Source organism: Hipposideros armiger, unplaced genomic scaffold (genome assembly GCF_001890085.2).
Source record: "Hipposideros armiger isolate ML-2016 unplaced genomic scaffold, ASM189008v1 scaffold_342, whole genome shotgun sequence".
NCBI lineage: Eukaryota > Metazoa > Chordata > Mammalia > Chiroptera > Hipposideridae > Hipposideros > Hipposideros armiger.
In genome coordinates, this window is record NW_017731692.1 from 1,707,338 (window position 1) to 1,726,420 (window position 19,083).

The 19,083-nt window shown below is 40.1% G+C and overlaps 1 protein-coding gene across 2 annotated transcripts; it reads right to left on the reverse strand.

Annotated features, from left to right (window-relative positions):
• Positions 1-1,838: 1,838 nt before the first annotated feature.
• NUDT4 (nudix hydrolase 4) lies at positions 1,839-18,283 on the reverse strand. Of its 2 annotated transcripts, none has more exons than XM_019661270.1 (5): positions 17,804-18,283; positions 8,534-8,644; positions 7,285-7,329; positions 5,190-5,277; positions 1,839-4,788 (listed from the first exon to the last, which is right to left on the reverse strand). In XM_019661270.1, the coding sequence occupies exons 1-5, from the start codon at positions 17,900-17,902 to the stop codon at positions 4,586-4,588; spliced, it is 546 nt and encodes a 181-aa protein (XP_019516815.1). In that variant the 5' UTR covers positions 17,903-18,283; the 3' UTR covers positions 1,839-4,585. The 2 variants fall into 2 exon arrangements, with proteins under 2 accessions (XP_019516815.1, XP_019516816.1); XM_019661271.1 differs by having other exon boundaries at positions 5,190-5,274; positions 17,804-18,282.
• Positions 18,284-19,083: the final 800 nt, after the last annotated feature.

Below are 19,083 nucleotides of genomic sequence, written 5' to 3' on the forward strand. Positions count from 1 at the left end.
AGGTGACCTTTAGGAGAGAATGTTGTATAGTGTTCTGCTTTTTTCAGTCAGCGTTATTGAAAGGACCTCCACCTGTGGCAGCGTTTTCTTTGGTAGCAGTATCTATTGACTGGATGACCATGATGATTTCACCTCCCTATTTGTAATTTAAATTGATGCCAGTTTTATAAATCCTGCAATACACATCTTTGACCATATTTTGTGCAACTTGCCGAAGTATTTCTAGATTCTAGAAGTATGACTAGATTCCCAGAAGTGGAATTGTTAGGTGAAAAAGTTATATTTTATGTCATATAACATTCCCTTGTATTTACTAGTTAACCATTACCCCTTTAGGCATGGGCACTTTATGTCCATGCCTTACTACTTTAAGTTGCCGTATCTTGGAACATAAATCTTTGTCCACATTCCAGATTTCTAGTATAATTACTCGATCAAAAGGTATGTTTAAGTTTCTTGATACACACTGATGGCCAAATAAAGTATCACTTCACTAACTTGAGTGAATTTGAGTACACGCTGAGAAAAGCAGAAGACTTCCAATACTTTTGTACATGTCTGGACTTGTGTTTAATAAGAACCAGGAAATGTGATGTTCAGGGGGTAGTATTCCACACATTGGGAAGAGTAACTTTGGGGATAGTTGAAATCACATCAAATAGAGGATTTTAAGACTAGTTTCTAGCAAAAAGACATGGAGCCTTTGAGTAAATTTGATAGGCCTTAGGGCCTTCTCACCTTAATGCTAGAATTTAGCCAATGGCACTAGTCAGAAAGGTATTAAAAATAAGGGAAAGAGGAACACCAAGGATAAGATCACTTTTCAGTCTAATTTTTGCTACAGCTCCACATGGAGTATTTGGTGGGGGATCATTATTTTTAAATGTTGCTTTTGAAGGTGGTGCATGTAAGTGTAGAAAGAAAAAAAACGCTTGAGAGACATTTTAGGAACTTCTAATGTGTAAATAAATACACCTAGCTAAGTCACCTCTCTACTCCACTAAATGTAAGCTCCTTGAGGTTGGAAACTTGTGCTATAGCATCAATGCTAGGCATAAAGCAGACACTGACTGTGCAACTATTGGTCAACACTGAAGCTTACAGTGTGACAACTAAAATATTAATTTATGAAACAGTGTTGGTTAGAAACGAGACAAAATCAACTTCACAGCAACAGTCCAACTATAACCAATTCATTAAACATTACATTTTAATAAACTCAGCTAATGTTTAGTTCTGTCACTTTGTCTACAAAATTCTGCTTAAACCTGTAGAGAATTCTTGTATTTCAATGTGAAAACAACACTTGAAAATGCCTACCTTTCTCTTTTCCTACAACTGAAATGCGATTTGAGTAGAACTTTTATGTGAGGATTCTAAAGTTGGTTTTAGGCAAACGATATTTTGAGGACATCTAACGGCAGTCAGGGTGCCTGGAGCCAGTTACCCCTCTAAATGGAGATGCAATAATTAAAGTGATGGTAGTGTAGGGAGCATCTGCAACACATTACAACAAAACAGCATCAGTCAAGAGGTCTTGAAAATTATTAAAACAACACGCAACCCCATTAGAAAGGGGGAAGAGCAGACAACCACAGAGGTACACCGTTCGACTGCTAAGATGAGAAATACCCATTGGGAGAGTGCTGGCAACACCTGGGGAGCATTTCCTTTCAACCTGGCAAATTCCACTAGTAAGGACCATAAACTGGAAGTGTGTGATATAAATGTACTGCTACTGAGATAACATGACCATCAATGGGAGAAGAGTAATGTTACTGTGGAACGCCAGACAAGTTTTCACTTGGACAGTCTTATGTTTAAAAAAAAAAAAAAAAAAGTTTATTTCCACTTTTATTTGATGTTTCCAAATATAAAAAAAGTCAAGATTCTTACACCAATAATCTCCAATGAGACCATGCAAAGCAATTCTGAGTGTATACAACAATCATCCCCCCCTCACTTTTGCTGCTTTATACAATTGTGATCAACAACAGAAAACTGAATGGCATGTGCCTGGTTGGAAAATTTCACCTGTTTACAAAAAAAAAAAGCCAACAATGAACATACAGGATAGTTGCTACTTTGTGTCCGCAAGTCAATTTACAAACTTATTTTTATTTAGGAGGCACATGGGACTGGAACTTTTAGCTGCCCAATTTTATCCAACTACCCCACAGAAAGCACAAATGACAGTCCAAACACTGTAAACTTTGGAGCGTTGAGATAGTAGACACTTTATCGTAGTAGATTTAACTCTTGAGACTGAAAAGGGAGGCTTTTTCTCTTAACAGAAATAAATTTCATTAGGGACTTTCCTCTAATTTGGCTAACCTGGGTTCCAGAACAATAATGAAGAAATCTTTTGAAATTTAAAGTGTGACGTAAAGTTTTCTGTTGCATTATACAAACTTTTGCTAGTTGCATAGACTAAAGACAGTTGGTTTGCTAAATGGCACTGAAGAAAATCCTGACCCAGTGGCACTACGTCCAAATGTTTCTGACCACAGAAAATTATACAACAATATTTATAGGCTCACTTTTAAGAGATGGCTGACATAATACTGTACATATTTTACAGGTCAAATACATAGTCCAAGAGTTTATAAAATAAATTCATGCATTATTAACTCTAAGAATGTCATGTACAAGATCCTCCCCGCCCCCCCACCCCAAGTACTTGAGACAGCATTTCAGGTGGACACAGTCTTATATACAAAAACAATCCAGTTCCTCTGCTGTGTTAAGTATGTAATTTAAAGAAACTTCAGAGATTACTGAGAAAAAAAATCTTAGTCCATTGAAGATAGAGATACAAAGTGTCAATCTGTGGGTTTTAAAATGTTTTCTTTTTTAAAAAACACCCAAAATACATAACCTCTGTACAAACAAAAATAGAAAATTTCAGATGACCATGTTTGGTCACACTACATAATTTAGAATGAAATGTCATTGGTTAAATTACTCATTCCTTTGACAGCATTAATTGTGAATTAATGTTTACATTTAGTTCAGCTGCATTTATGGCACAAGATCTCATTTTTAAAACAGTGGCACCAATTTTCGTTAAGTGTAACAGCACTCTATTTTTAGCAGCACATATATTTTTAAAGGTTAATAATTTGTAGAACAAATGTATAACTATACTTATTTTCTACTTTATTACTAACCAGTTACAATTATTTACAAAAAGCTAATGTCTCCATATAGAATGATCTTGTCCTCGTCCCCCACCCCATGTCTTATTCAAAGGTTTCTCCTCCTATCTTGTTTTTGACCTTTGGGGAAGTGCAGGAGTTTCAAGAAGGTACTTATGTATTTTAGATAGGATTCTTGATTTTAGTAAGTATAAAGACAAGTAAAAGACAAAATAATTCTTAGTTCAGGTATGTTCCAGTGCCCCCCAAATTAGTTGTATGATAAATAGTACCTACTGACAATTTGTAAAAGGTGAGACAATCTAAGGTGCCCTAACAATCTAAGTCTGTAACAGCTGAGCAGCAAGGCCATTTTAATTGTGATGCAGTCGCCACTGACTGGCATTTGAGGTTAGACTCCAGCCTCTGTGGTTATTGGTAACCAGCAAATTTAACTAAAGAGGTGTCACTAAACTCAAAAGCTGAAAATACATTTTGAAAGCAATTTACATTGAGGAAAATACGGTTCTCAGGTATTCCGTATAAAGAGATTATGGATAAAGGAAATTGGCAACTGCCTGCTAACTCAAATTCCACGAATACAGTTTCCATGATAAGATGTATTTGCTACATGTTTTGCTTACAATAATAGAAATCACCCTAGAAATCACCAACTCTACAGAGTTAAAATTTTGTTAAACGACTATTGAGTTATAGGGGAATTGGCCATGTATGTAGCTAGTGATATTAATACCAGTTGTAAAAATTGAGACAAATGAATTGATAAATTCCTGAAAATAGCAAATGAAGTCCTTTGTCAAAATGGTTATTGGACCATACAGGAAGAATCCAAATCTGGAATTTATGAGTTAAAATTGTGATCCTATGAAACAAATTTTTAGATGGATGGATTTTTTTTTCATTCTGAAATGTATTTTTATTAATGTTCTTATGTTTAATTATTTATGAAATTGTTTAAGTTGTATGTATGGATTTTTTTAATACCAAGAATTATTTTTGGAAACTCCCAGAACAAAAGGATTTGTTGAATACGTTTGTTGAATATGTTAACGCTGTAAATGAGAGAAGAATTTAGGGGTAAAATATATCCACAAATTGATCTGACAAAAAACCAGACTGATGTTAAATGGACAAAAAGCTGGAAAAAATGCTGTGAAAAAACGACAACCAAAATAACATGGAGAGTAGGGTGGGGCGGGGGCACAGTTAAGGCATCTAAAAAAAAAAATCCACATGGCTTTGGCTTATTAAAATATTTTACACTATTAAAAAAAAAGATTTGAAAGCATCTGAAAAACAGGCAAATTGTTTGAAAACCCTGCACGGCAAATTCAGACAGTTTGCAAACGTCATTCAGATGTTTGCCAAGGACAATCAGCCCCTCCCTGTGAGACTGCACATGGTGGGAGAGGCCCCCACCATGCTCTCTATCTTACACTAGATGGCAAGCCAGACGTCTGTGCAGCAGTTACAAACAAGGTGTTATTATCTGGGAGGGAAGGGACTGTAGCATTTCCATTCGATGGAGAACAACCCAGCTTTAGTTTTTCCAGGTACTCTGCATGTACAGGCTTATGACACTGAAGAACTTTGATGGCATCTTCTACTTTGAACCACTCTCTCTTCCTTCCTAAGAAAACAGTAATGACATTGGTCACTATAAAATAGAGTCGAAAGTAAGCCATACCCTGTTAACAGTGCCCCTCACTCTTCTCCCATAATGACTTTTTCTGGAATAGCTCAGACAAATATGTTGGAGAAGAATTTTGAAATAGTTCAAATGTGGAGCTATCATATATATATATATATATATACACACACACACACACACACACACACACACACACACACACACACACATACATACATATATATATATACACACACATAACATATATATATATATATATATATATATAATCTTCCCTTCTCTAAAAGAAAGGTAACCAAAGATAATTTATATGAAAATTGGATATAAGTGTGCAGTATTTGAATTAAGAGAATTCAGACAGCAAAAGAAAAGGAACTTACCGATATTAACAGAATCTTCCCAATCTTCTAATATTTCCGTGACCGTAAGAACATAAACATACGTTCTGTGCTTTCGGTCTTGGTTCTGCTTGAATATAAAAAGGAAAGCATTTTAATCTACAGGAGCTAGCTGTGTACACATTTTTGAGGAAAAAAATTCAGTTGTGGCAGCCTGCTGATTAGCCAATGTAGGCAAGTATACTCAGTTGTATAATCCAGCACAGAAGTGAGTTTAATATGTAAGACAAAGCATCTAACATGGTGAAATTAGCTCCCAATACTAAACGTTTAGAACTTTGATTTCTGCCCATCAGACAGGTAATTTTCATAAAATCTTAACATTGGAATGGAATGTCTATTAAAAGAATTGCATTCCTGTCATTTTTATCCCAGGTCCCGCTGTCCCCTGGGGCTAATCCCCATAGCCTTTCACCGGTATGGAAAAGTGCTTCCCTCGCGACCCAGTCCGTTCAGAACAATCCTTAGAGGTCCCCAAGATGCGCACACAAAGCACAGCCCTGCTAACCTAGAGGAGGGCTCCTCAACCTTGGCATCCACGCCATCACCCAGGAGGGATGGTTTTTTAAGAGACACCAATTCAGTTAGTTTGAGGTGAGGTATTTTAAAAGCTTCCAGATGAACTGTACACAGCCAAGGTTGAGAATGCCTGGGTAGATCCAATTCTGGGATATTTTTAGTCCTATATGTTCAAACTCAATTTAACCCATATTAAAGCTGCTACCTACTCGTCTTTAGGTCCAAAATTAAACAAGTTGGCCTCAAGATGAAGGGGCTGCTCACCTTCATCACAGCTCAAGTTAACCTGGGTCGCTGTCTACAACTATAGATAATGGCCCCAATTCTTCCCACCACAAATAGCCTGAGTAATCCACTCATTCAAAATATGTCTTGTCTTTGGAAAGGAATAAGAATAGCAATAAACTGGAGGCCCCTCTCACATAAAACATTATTGTTCGTTATTTTTAAGAATTTGTTGTCTTCTCGCTATGCCTGGCAAATACCTTTATTATGCTATGTTCACAAATGCATCGAAATCACCAGGGTGAACGAGCAGCACAATTCTAATTTTCTAAGGGGAAAGTTACAATGATTTAAATAGTATTCTATGAAAATTAAGTAGTAAAAGCGTTTAATACTATTAACTTCCAGTGTTATATAAACTTTATTTATACTGTGAAAAGTTTTCTTCAAAAATCCTGTCAGCATACTAACAAATGAGCTATTTGTACCATGGCTACTTTGAATTACAGAAAACTTGCAATATGTTTAGTTTAACCAGGAGATGGTGCTATTTAACTATGTAAAGCAAGTGCTGAATCCTGGAAAAGTTTGAACAGTAATCTCAAGAACTTAACAATTAACTGTGTTCTGGGAATCAATTCTACCAAGTTTTGTTTAATTAGAATTTTTTCTGAAGTCCTGTAAAAGGGCTCAAAAGTCAAATTTACATGGTTCTACCAGAAGGGCAGAGCTAGCCCTTAAAGATCTTGAAAAAAAATTCACAATGTGTGGTATACCATGGATGGAGGCTGAATGTTGGATGAAAATCTCTGAGACTAGCATGGGTCTCATGACCCCAAATTCAGTTCTCCCCACATTCCATAGAATACCTCCTCCTTCCAAATTCCCTTTCCACAAATTCTATTCTGCATTCAGTAATGAGGGATTATACACAAGAGAATTCAAAGCTTTCCGCATCTGTTCCATGGATCTGAGCTTTGGATCCTCCCTCACACAGCCCTTTAAGGACAGTCACAGTGTGTATTGTTTAGTTATGTGGGAATATGTGCCCGACAGTATCCACAAGAGACTGTACCTCCTAAAGTCTATACCTAAAAAGTATGCAGTGAATCAAGAGGTAAATCTTTCTACATCAATTCCCCTTTATTGTCAGAGTACCATCCATAACGCTGCATGTAACTGATGGTATAGGAGGGTTAAGACATTTTTGCTTCCCTCCCTGCCTACTGACAGTTTTAGAGCAATGTCTAGTTCATGCTGCTGCCAGACTGGCTGGTTAGGAAGGAATCACGAATTCTCTTATCAGCAAACCAAGGATTACTTTGTAACTCACCTCAAATATGCCCAGGAGTCTGCCTAATTTTCCTTTGACTCCAGCCTATTGGAAAAAAATGAAATGTAAAAATCTTACCTTTTCATAACAAAGTTGGTATGAAAATTACTTTCTGGCTATTTCAATTTTTGAATCTAAACACTAGGCCCCTGTACCAAGCCTGCTTCTGTGACCTTTTTCCGGCTGTGCTAAGGCTCACAGCCTGTGGTTTGTGACAACACGTGATTTTCATCTGCTTCACATGCAATGTCCTGTTGATCAGACTTATTGTCATTTATTTTATAAGAAATGGTAAGGACTGACCAAAAATGAGACTTTCTACAAATTTGGGACTAACTTCCTAAATGAAAACACTTTTCTCTGTGAACTGATATATACTCTTCCCTTCCCCTTTCATACTTAAAGGCCTATCTGACTTGGTTCACATGCCTCGGGAGGCTCACTTCTTTGTGTTGCCCTTCTACTGCACAGTCCGCCTTATTTTGCCCTAATACTGTAAAGGACTGACTGGAACTTCAGTGTGCACCCCCCCACCCCCATTCAAAGCCATACTGTGAACTAACTGTACATGCTGTCTTCTCTATCTGCAATGTGTTTTTCCCTCAGGAAGCCGTGCATCCTTCAAGACCCATCTCCATGAAACCTTTCTGACTAGATACACATCAAGGCCCAGTGAGAGCTTTAGCACTGGTTTCCCATTTCAGGAACTTTTTAAGGCCTTAATCCATACGGTTTTGCCTGTGAGTAAAAGCAAGTTGTATGTCATCAAGTGTAAGAAGACAAGCAAGACATGTGCTTTTGTGCATGTACGTGCACCCCATTTTACTGAACTTCCAAACAAAACAAGTAAAATAAAAGCAATTTGCTTCTTATTCATTTGAAAAAGAATCACAGCACCTGATTAGTGTCTCTGTTCTTGCTCAGTGTGATACTAACCTAGCTCTGGGGTTGTATATTGTTATATATCGATCACTTACCAGACTTACTGTCTGTTATACAATTCAGGGCAGCTTCCATATTGATATTAGCTCTTTTACCCGTTAGAAAAACACGTGCTTAGCAAAATGCTAGCTATAGTCACATGCTTAAAAATGTTGAACTAGGCAACAAAAAGGTACCCATGTGACCTGCTTGTGTTCTCGCCTTCTCCTCAGTGTATGCAGCCTTGTTTATGAACCAGAAGACTATCCGGTAAAATCCCAAAATACAGTCTGTGTGAAAAGAACAAAAAAACGACTGTTCGTCTCACCTCTTCATAAACCTCCCTCACGGCAGCACCGCCAGGTTCCTCCTCGGGCTCCATTCCTCCTCCTGGGACAATCCATTGGTCTGGGTACCGACTGCTGCTCACCAACAGTACCTGCAAGACCCACCGTAACCGTCAACTGCCAGAAGCAGTGCTGTGCATATAAGCAGCATCTCAAACCCAGTAAACACTACTTACCAGGTTGTAAATCATGTCTAGGTTAACCCGTAAAATTATAAGAGGTATCACATTATACCACAGAAAAGCAGTTGCTAGCTTTTGTAAACACTCTGAATTCAGAATTCAACAATAACAAGATCTCATTACTAGATAATTCTTACCAATGAAATTATTTAAACTACCAGATTCAATGAGTAAAACTCGCTAACTCTGGGACAGTAACAAAGGATAAAAGCACAAACTTAGTTTACTAGCCCCGGAGCTGTATGTACTGAGGTTGGTGGTCACATCCATTATTCTTTAGTTATAGAATCTTACTATTCCAAGTTTAAGGATATGTGACCACAAGCAGGTTGCCCTATTCCTTCACCTATAAAATGTAAGAATGCTTGCAGGATAACAGATGCTGTGAGGGAGGAATAGGGAAATTCATGTAAAGCCAATGCTGGGTACCAAATAGAGAATTCCTCTTTTATTTATACTTAAGATTAGATGGAAAGAGGCACCCTTCGTATTCCAAACCTATATAAATGATCTAAAGCCGCTCCATTTGGATAACAAACAGCTACAATTTATGATCTAGGACAGGGTCGGCAAGCTACTGCCTGTTTTTGTACAGTCTGTGAGCTAAAAATGGTGTTTATATTTTTTAAATAATGAAATTCAAATTGCAATGTCCATAAATAAAATTTTATGAGAATCCAGTCACTCTCATTCATTTTTGACATATTGTCTCTAAATGTTTTGAGCTACAACAGCAGAGTTAAGTGGTTCTGACAGGGACTAAACAGCCTGCAAATCCTAAAATGTTATCCGGCCCTTTACAGGAACAGTCTGCAGACCCTGGATTGAGAACAGCATTAAGCGTGAAATGTACACTTTTAAAAACGTAAACTATATTATCACAGCAAATCCTGGAAGCTCAAAATTGTACCTGAAACAATTATTACATATCCATCTTATAAAATGCCTTCAAGTGAATAGCTCTTATCAGATAAATTAACCAATTTGGAGCAAAGTTTAATCCCTGCTGTGGGTCCTCACTTTTAGATGCACATGCCAGTAGTTCTATCTGCCCAGCTCCCTCCTTATGCCAAAGGACCTGCTGGCCCTGAAGAGCTCACAGAAAGCACTGGACTCACCTACCTGAGTGAGCTGCCAGGAACTCAGCCTTCCCCCCAAACCCCGGAAACCATGGTAATGCCCATTTATGCACATAACCTCCTGAATATGAAAACGAAACAGCACACCTTTGCCTGTGGACACACCATCACCACAGAGCAGTGATCCATGAATGTTCAAGGGGTCTGAACACTGTTTCTCTCATTCTGGACCTGAATAGGATTATTCTTTCCACCAGCATTATTCCTTCAAGGAAATAACCGGCAGAACAATGAGTAGTGAATTGAGAGAAAAGCACTGTACATTGTCAACACAATGGTTAACAAAGCCTTTGCTAAAATACTAATGGCTGACACTGAGGGTATCACCAAATCCAAATACAGCAATTTTGGTAAAATGAAATGTAAGGTCTTAAATTTAACCTTTCTAAAGTATTAGTAAATAGGGCTTACATATCAAAATCAGAAACGAAAGAGCCAGAATACGCAAACCTGCCAAAATTTGGAAAACACAAGTTTGAACTTGAAGGTGTTTGTAACTGTATAGAAGACCATAACCAAGATGTGTTTCATTCCTTGATGCACACAATGATGGGCTAATAATCTACCTTTTAGTGCCCCGGTTTCATCATCTGTAAAAGTAACTATCCTTATAGGATTAAGTGTTAATGAGTATGAAATATCTTAGATTTTGGCCGAAGCACTCACTGTTGGCAATGACCAGCTCTTCTGCTTTCCCGCCAATTGAGGAGAATCAGCTTACCAAGAATTAAGCTTGTTCCCCAAATTTTGCCGTATGTACTTGTTTTATTAATTACTGGAAGTTAATGATGAAGTGAGGACAGAAAGGAATTATCCAAAAGACTCTGCAAAGATTTATTAAAGGTGGGTTATTAAAATCTGCTATCAAATTAAGTGTGGAGGCTACTATAAAAGATTGGAAAAAAGTAATAAAAAAATCCGGAAAGATCCTGCAAGGGTCTCTAAGTTCAGAATCTACTTTAAACAAAGTGAAACTGCAAATCAGATTTCACCTTTGTATTTTATTCAAAAAGGAGGCTTACCAAGCATTTGTGGTTATTCAAAAGCTATGGCTCTATATATTAAGACTGGCAAATGAATGTAAGTTTTTAAGTTAAAGTAAAAATGTTTACAAAAGCATTACATCTTGCATCAAGGGGAAAGTAAACGGTGACTAACCATTGGTGGTCTTGACTCAAGAGTTGGAGGCCTCTACCCTGGTCAGCAGGCCTGGGTGAGGAATAATCTGGTTTCTATCGCCTGGAGGAAATTTCTTACTACAAAATTCTATGCTCTCTAAACAAATTCCTTGATTACTTTCATAATGGGACAGAATGGTGCAGGTGGCTAGTCACCAAAAAAGTACCTCTTCATTTAGTAAACAGGGAATTTCAAAACCGTTGATATTCATAATGTTTGAGCCTGAAAAAATGAAACTCAGTGTCATGGATCTAGGTCAATGACTGTTATATTCCCATTTGTCCAAGATAAGAACTAAATTACTTAAGGTTAATAATGTTGAAAAACCCAGTAGTATAGTCTGTGTCTGCTTTTCTGAACTAACACTTAAGTTTCCAATTTAAAGCCAAATCTTTATCTATAGGACATCATTAGCATATGACTACACATCTCTTCCAGTGACATCTCCCAGTGACATGGGACCTCTGCATGGTTCAACATCTCCCTTCATATATTACTATTTAGAAAACCTCAAGATAACAGATCTATAGAAGTTTTGGACAAATGATTTCACTAAAACCAAGAACTTATCATGTGTTGACATCCCAAAATGATTAAATTTGATCAAAACATTAACTTGAAATGCATCTTTCCAAAAAATGATTAATTTAAATGAGTCATTAATACCTGTGATACAGAAATGATCATCGTCTAAACTCCTAGCTTAAGAGATTTGATAATTAAGTCTATGATGATGGCACAGATTTGAAAACCAGTATGTTTCATTAAGTACTTGCCTACTGGTCTTGAGTACTTCATCTGGAGGTCAAATGAGGCCACATTTGTGTGGGGGGCAGAGGGCAAGGGGAGGGTGGTAATGAAGAAAGAGCAAGAACTGAGGGATATACTCCACAGACAGGAGTAGACAGAACTATGGCATGGGTCTGCCAGGGTAGAAGTAATGAATGTGAGTAGCATAAGCAGAGACAAGGACAATTAAAACCACTCCAACACACTGGAAGATTGTAAACCTACAGAACCACATCCCAGAGCATTATTATTCAACCTCCCTCCACCCCCTCAAAGCTATCTTAACATTTCTATAACATTCCCAATCTACTAGGACCTATAATATAGCATTAGCATGCTAATTAATGCTCTAAAAATGGTATTATTGGAGTAACAAAGATAGGGTGTAAAAGCTTATTCAGTAAGAGGATACACCAACAGCTGACAGATCCATACATGGTCAGTCGTAGGTTTTCAAATTCCTTTTCAACTACCTTTCTGGGTATATTAAATTTTGTATATCCAAAAAGATGACAGTCTGTCACATTAGTGACCAGATGACAGAGATAAAAGTAGACATTCAATGTTCCAGATAAGCCAGAACTGAGACTAAAGGAAGGATTTATGAAAAGGAGGCCAGTCAACCCACCAGGTTGCAGAATTCGACTGGAATCATACTCAAACCCCAAAAACAATGCTGTTCTTCCTTGATTCAACCTGACCACTTTCATATAAGCATTCCTCCTCCTACTCTATCAGACCTTATCCCTCTTTCCATGTATGGGACAACTGTCATAACAAAACACCATTTACCTGGCATTGTTGACAAGTTATTTCTCACACTTGTCTTTTTCTTAGAAACCTAATGTTTTTTTTTAAGCTGAGCCATCCTGTAGAAACCTAATGTTTTAAACATTTGGAATAGAAGTATTTCTCATTTTGAGTAGTGATAGTGCTCACCTTGGAACCACCCCCGAGTCATACTGAATGAAGGTTGTCTGTGAATTGGAATAATCTGTAGTATAGATTCTATACCCTATATTGCCCAACAAAACCTCCTCACTTGGGGATGTGTAAGAGCAGGTACACTACATGATGTCCTGTAGATAAAGATTTGGTTTTAAATTGGAAACTTAAGTGCTAGTTCAGAAAAGCACATGTAAGAAATGCTGTTCAAGGTCTACGTAATTCAGTGATAGCTTCAGAAGCTGGAAGGACATGGGACTGTTAGTCCCCTACACCAAGGGGCCCCGATTGCCCTGGGCTTCAGCTTTTACTCTTTTTCTTTTAACTGCTGCTCTAGGTCACTGTCTGCCTCTAAAAACTAGCCACTACAGATGATCACTTCTTCCCAGTAAAAACGTTGTTAACTCTCCAGAGAACCCCTTAAGTGATCCCTAAATCTAAGAATGAGGAGTTATTTTGTGAATTGTAGCTATTTAGAAGCTGTTTCGGGGTGGTTGCTCGTTCTTCTCTCATTATTATGAACCAGAACAGCATGAATGGTTAAAACCACCCTCCACCATAGTTAAGTGTTCTGTCAGCATTTAGCCAAAATTAGGCCAGCAGCACATCAAAAACACCCACAATGCACACAGACATTTTAAAAGATCATAATGTAACCTATACAACAATGGTTATTATATCCACTGACCAGCCACCTCCTGCTATTACAAAGCAAATCAGTACTACTTTTTGACTACAGAGGTACAATGCTAGAGGAGGATCAGAAACAACAGTTCATTCTGCAAAAATGTGTTTAACCCAAATTATATTATATGGGATTGGTAGATCGATGTGCACCAATAATGGTAATTGGGGTTGATTATGCCGTTTTCTTCCAGCATGTCAATGTTTTGAAATGATGGGGTAAGCTTTTACACAATTAGAGAAGGCCCTAGTGATATACCAAGACCCTAAGAAAAAAACAGATGCAAATTCTACAGATGTGCCTTCCCTTGAGGGAAGTGGCAGCCTGACTGGCCAAGGAAGTCCTTCTTTAGGTCCGGGAGATGTGCAGGCACAGCTGTAGCAGTTGGTGACATTCTCCTGTGCTAAGAAATTTCCCTGTGTTTAGAAAAGGCTACCTTTAGGTATTTATTTAATTTTGATGAAAGTGGCCTCAATTTGAAGCAAGTACCAAGGACTTAAATCTCTGAGGAAGTATGAGCCCCAGAAAATATGTCTGAAAAGGTGGGACTGCTTATTGATTCTAAGTGTAAAAATGCTAGTGGAGATTTAATTGTACTGATATTTGTTATCAGGATTGTTTTGTTTATTAGAGGTCCAGTTTTAGAGTCCCAGAGGTTTTGAGACTCAAGTAGAGTCCCACCAAGTCTTAGTTTCAGTGAATCATTTTGTAGAACTCAGACGTTTCAGGGACATACATTTGGCATTTAGCACCATCTGTAGAAGGCAGCCCCTGGCTCAGGGAGCTGAAAAGCTAACTACAGCACTAAGTCCAAATGGAAGAATAGTGGTCAGTTCTTATGACTGTTTTGTCAGGATCCCACCCAGGATCAAGTCATTCTATTTCTCCCTTTAGCACTCTCTCCTATTGGGTTGTCGGAAAAGTCATGACGTATTTTTCTATGTTTTTTGTTGCAAAAATGCGTCATGACTTTTCCGACAACCCAATATTTTGCTGTTATTCCTAAACTTCAACTACCATTTGTTCTATGTTATCCTAAGCTGCAACCCAACCAGACCACAGCCAGCTCTTGCTCTGCTTGGGATGCTTAGTGCTTCCCTTCCCATTCACCGGACCCCAACTCCAAATGTCTCACACTGGATCTTAAACCTGGAGCACCTGATGATACTTTCACCTTACTTTTTTATTTCCCTTTATGTCAGTCATTTATCTAACCTCCTGCTATGGAATAGGTTCCTTGGGAGCTGACACTCTTCATCTTTGCATCCCTGTTAAAACTGTCAAACACAAAAATATGCTCAACAGAATCCATTTTCAGTTAGCTTTTGTGAATGCACTGCACAAGCACAGTGCCCAGCTACTCTATGGGATATGAACTTGTGGGCTTGCCTAGAAGCCCAATTGCCAAAACTAAGGGTAGTTCCCCCCAGAAATAACTAGCTGAAGAGAGGATTAAATAAATGAACATGAGATTTAGAAATAAAGGACCTGGGCTCAAAGATCTGCCAGCTTCTGTGACCTTGATAAGTTACTTCTGCTGCCCAATTTCTTCCTACACAAATGCTAGTGTTTATTATGTAGCTCACAGGGCAGCAAAACATAAAATGGGAAAATATATAAAACCACCCCCAAAAGATACAGACTTGCTATAGGACAACCTTCTTGCCTACAACAACCTGTCTGAAAGTAAGGGCTGAGAAAGCCTTCAGTTGTAGGCACAGCTAGATCAGAGCACTGCACAGCTTTTGGGGCTCAAACAGCAATTACTATCTATTCTTTTTCAAATTACACTCTAAACATTTCATACTAAAATAAAACATATATTTAAATCTCCCAACCAGGATCTAGGTATTCTTAACCCAGTAGGGGGAAATAAAATCTCACCTAAAGAGAGGCGGGTTTCAAGCTGGTTTGTATCCTATCCTTGGAAAGCTAGGAATGTAATTTCAACAGAATAGATCAAATTCATAGCAAAGCACCAAGACATCCAGGAAAGCTAATAGGGTTCATTCTATAATTATCGTAAAAACAGAAGGAGCCCCAACTATACACAACTACACCAGACATTCAACTTGGTTGTGCATTTTAGAGAATTCAGAGCTTTCCCTCAGGGCATATTCTCTAACAGATTCACTGGGTTTCTCAACCCAGAGATTATCATATTTACAAAGTTTTATGTAACGGATTTAACTAATAAATTTTCTAAATCTTGCTCCTTACTGCGTTTTATCTAATGACACTAGTCTTTTGACTCAGCTAGGGGCTAATTTAGCATTTATTACAGTATAAACAATTTCCAAGTACAGAAAAAACTCTTATCTGCTAAGGCAATTTCTGAAGTTCTCAGACTTTGCTTTACCATTCACACAATTTGGACCATTTCAACTTCCTCCCATTTTCCCCTGAGAACCTGTGTTTTACAAAGCCTGAATTCCAAGTTCAAGTTATGGCAAGACTTCAAAGTCACTCCTTGAAGAAAGGTTGCCAAGCTCAGCCTCACAAAATCTCACTCATTCAGCAAACAGTGTGCACCCAATTGCTGTGGGCTGGGCCCTCTGCCAAGAGCCCAGCATCAGGAGCAGGGACCAGATCCTGAATTCTGACTCTACCACTTCCTAATTATGTCATTTGGGCAAAGTACTTATGCTCTGCAACAGTCTCCTCACCTATAAACCAGCACTAAGAGGATTAAATGTAACAAACTTAAAGGTCTTCAGGCAGTGCCCTCCCATATGGTAAGCACTCAACTAAGAATGTGATTACACAATAGTGAGCATATCAGACAAGATCCTTGACCTATCTTGATCACGTTTGGCTATTACATTCTTTTATATTCAAAAGTTTGCTCTGTCCTAATGAGCTCCTTCCCTCAAGGACCTAGTTCTAATTTTTTTTTTTAATACAATGCACTCATTGCTTGTAGACTTTGTTACTTTGTAAATTAGAAACCTCTCCTCTACTACTTTCTAGCTTTCCTAAGTAGGCCCAGCTCATAGACCAATTCCTCTGAACACTCCTTCAAAATTTAGGTTTAACATTTAAAAGCCTGCCAGCTGAGCAGTGAGCACCACTGAAGAGCTTGGTTTTTTTTCAAAAACAAAGACAAAGAGTTTTAAGAACACATTTTGATTTTTGTTAGCATACTAAGAACTGAGTGTAAACTATGTCATCCTCACCTAACTACAGGGACTAGCAATAAGAAGCCATGAAATTCCCCTCTCCAGCTTCAGCCTGCTATCTTATTGGACACAGATGGTTATGGAAGCACAACTAAATCAGAATGTTAATTTCTTCCCCGTCTAATCATTTTAGGAGTGGCATTGCTAAAAGATTTTCACTGGCTACCAACCATTATTGCCCTAAGCAATTTTAAAACAGTGAGCCATTTTTAAATTAAGTAAATGTAACTGAAATAAGTAAAAACTGCTCTCCAGGAAAACCTCAAGGGTCTCACTATCAACCCAACGCAGAAGGATAAATTACAGAAGAGCGACTGCTTACTCTTAGAACAAGAAAGACTGCTCCTCTCCAGATGTCAAGCCAAACACAGCAAAGTAAAGGAGCTTTGATAAATATGCTGGCAGCTAGAGATTACTGTCTGAAAATGGCAACTTCGACCATCTCTAGTCCATCTTCTCCCTTCTGGCGTTATTCCACACTTTCCACTAACCGTTTTTCTGCAGTCAGAAAACTTTAAAAGGAGGCCTTTTATTTTTTAAAAATCTAGTATAATTATGACAAGTGATTGTAAGTTAAAGGACCCGCTTAAAAGTGGAACTGCCAGAACTAGACCGAATGGGCTTGTATCTTAAGGCACGGGGACTGTTTGGCTATTCCACAAACCTGCCTAGATTTAATCCGAAACCGCGAACTGCTCTAACATGGAAGGAAAATGTAACAGAGGCAGAGGAGCTTGGGCTGCAACACTCACGCCATTTCTACCCTCTCTATTAGCACTGAAGGTTTATCTGGCGTGGACGCGCAACTCGCATGTTAAGATGGTGACTCCGGCTAGGCGCGACCTATACAGCCCCGGGCCTTCCCGGGGGCGAGGAGGCGCATCGGCCTCCCGTCTTCACGACGATCCTGTTGGAGAACGTTGGGCAGGGCGAGCCCCTTTGTCTCCTCTATCAACCAAGGGAAAGAAAGGAAGGAAGGAGGGAGGGAGGGAGGGAAGGAAGGAGGGGGAGGGGGCTAATCCCTCCCGGCCCCACAGCCCGACAGAGGGGCCGGCGGGGAAGGGGAGAGGGAAGGCAAGGGCCCCCCCCACACACACGCCTCGGCCTGCCCGGCGCCCCCGCCGAGGGCACAGCGCGCGCCGGCCTCCCTCACCTCGTCCTCCTGCTCACTCCGGAAGCACAGGCACGCCGCCCGCTTCTTGAAGCCCTCGCGGTCATAAGTCCGCGTCTGGTTGGGCTTGAACTTCATCATAGAGGCGGGCTCTTGCTGCCGCTGTTGCTCCGGCCGCCGCTGCGATGGCCCGGCCGCCGCCACTCCGCCGGGAAATGGGGATGAGGGCGAGTCGGGCGCAGGGGCACCTGGAGGCGAGGCGGCGGCCCGGGAGGGGCAACGAAGCCTGCCGGTCAAGTCCTGGAGCCGGCGGCCGCTCCGAGGCCGGGCAGGTCGCGAGCGCCGGTCACTGGAGGCCAGGTACCAGGGAGGAAGCGCCGCCTTTGCCCGGGCGTCCGCCGCTCTCCATGGAGCCCGCCACCCGCTCGCCTCCACTCCTTTCGGCCGCCGCCGCCGCAGCCAAGGAAAGAGCAAGGCTCTACGCTCGCACCACGCGGAGACAGTTGCGGGCACTCGCGCGGACTGGACAGCAGCGCCGCCCCCTCCGCCCCTATTTAGATGGCCCGCGCACGCCCCGCCCCCGCGCGCGCCACCTTGCGCGCGCCACGGCGCGTGCGCGCCGGGACCGTTGCGGCGGAGGAGGGGAGGCGGGGGCGGAGCCTCTGCAGACAGGCGGCTCGGGTTTCTCGGGGCCGGCAGACTGGTGCTCCGGCTGAGCGTGGGATGGCTGGTGCCCCGCTAAACTGCCTTTGAATGGAAACAGGCAAAGATCTCCCCGTTTATAAATCCTGCGACTTTCCCCACGAGGACCTTAAATACCATCTCTGCGACAGGGGCCCTAACTCCATACATCCTCAGCAAAGCTGCACCCCTGGTCAGGAAATGCCAGGAGGCATGGCAGTTAGTGCAGAGTTCCTGCAGTGACTGTAGTAGACATGTCCAGAATTCGGCCGTCAGGTGAGGGGAGAGAAGAGAGTGAAGACCTAGAAAGGTGAAGACATTGATTAAGAGGTTTTATTGTTTTTGTTTGTTTTCCAGAGGAAAGGGAGAAGAAAAATTTCCTGTTTTTAAAACTGTGGTTGTATTCACTCAAAAGTTAGCTGTGGATAACATTTAAATCGTGTTTGTCTTCTTTCAAGAGTTAGCTGTGGATAACGTCTCCCACTTTGTCCCATCCTCCAGGTATATTTATAAATGCTGGAAATAGCTAATATTTACTACGTCTATTTTTTCTGGTGTCTCTTATGTTAAGTAACAGGCACAGCCAGGTGCTGGGGCCACAACATTAAGTATAATGGGATGTCTGCTATCTGACAGCTTAA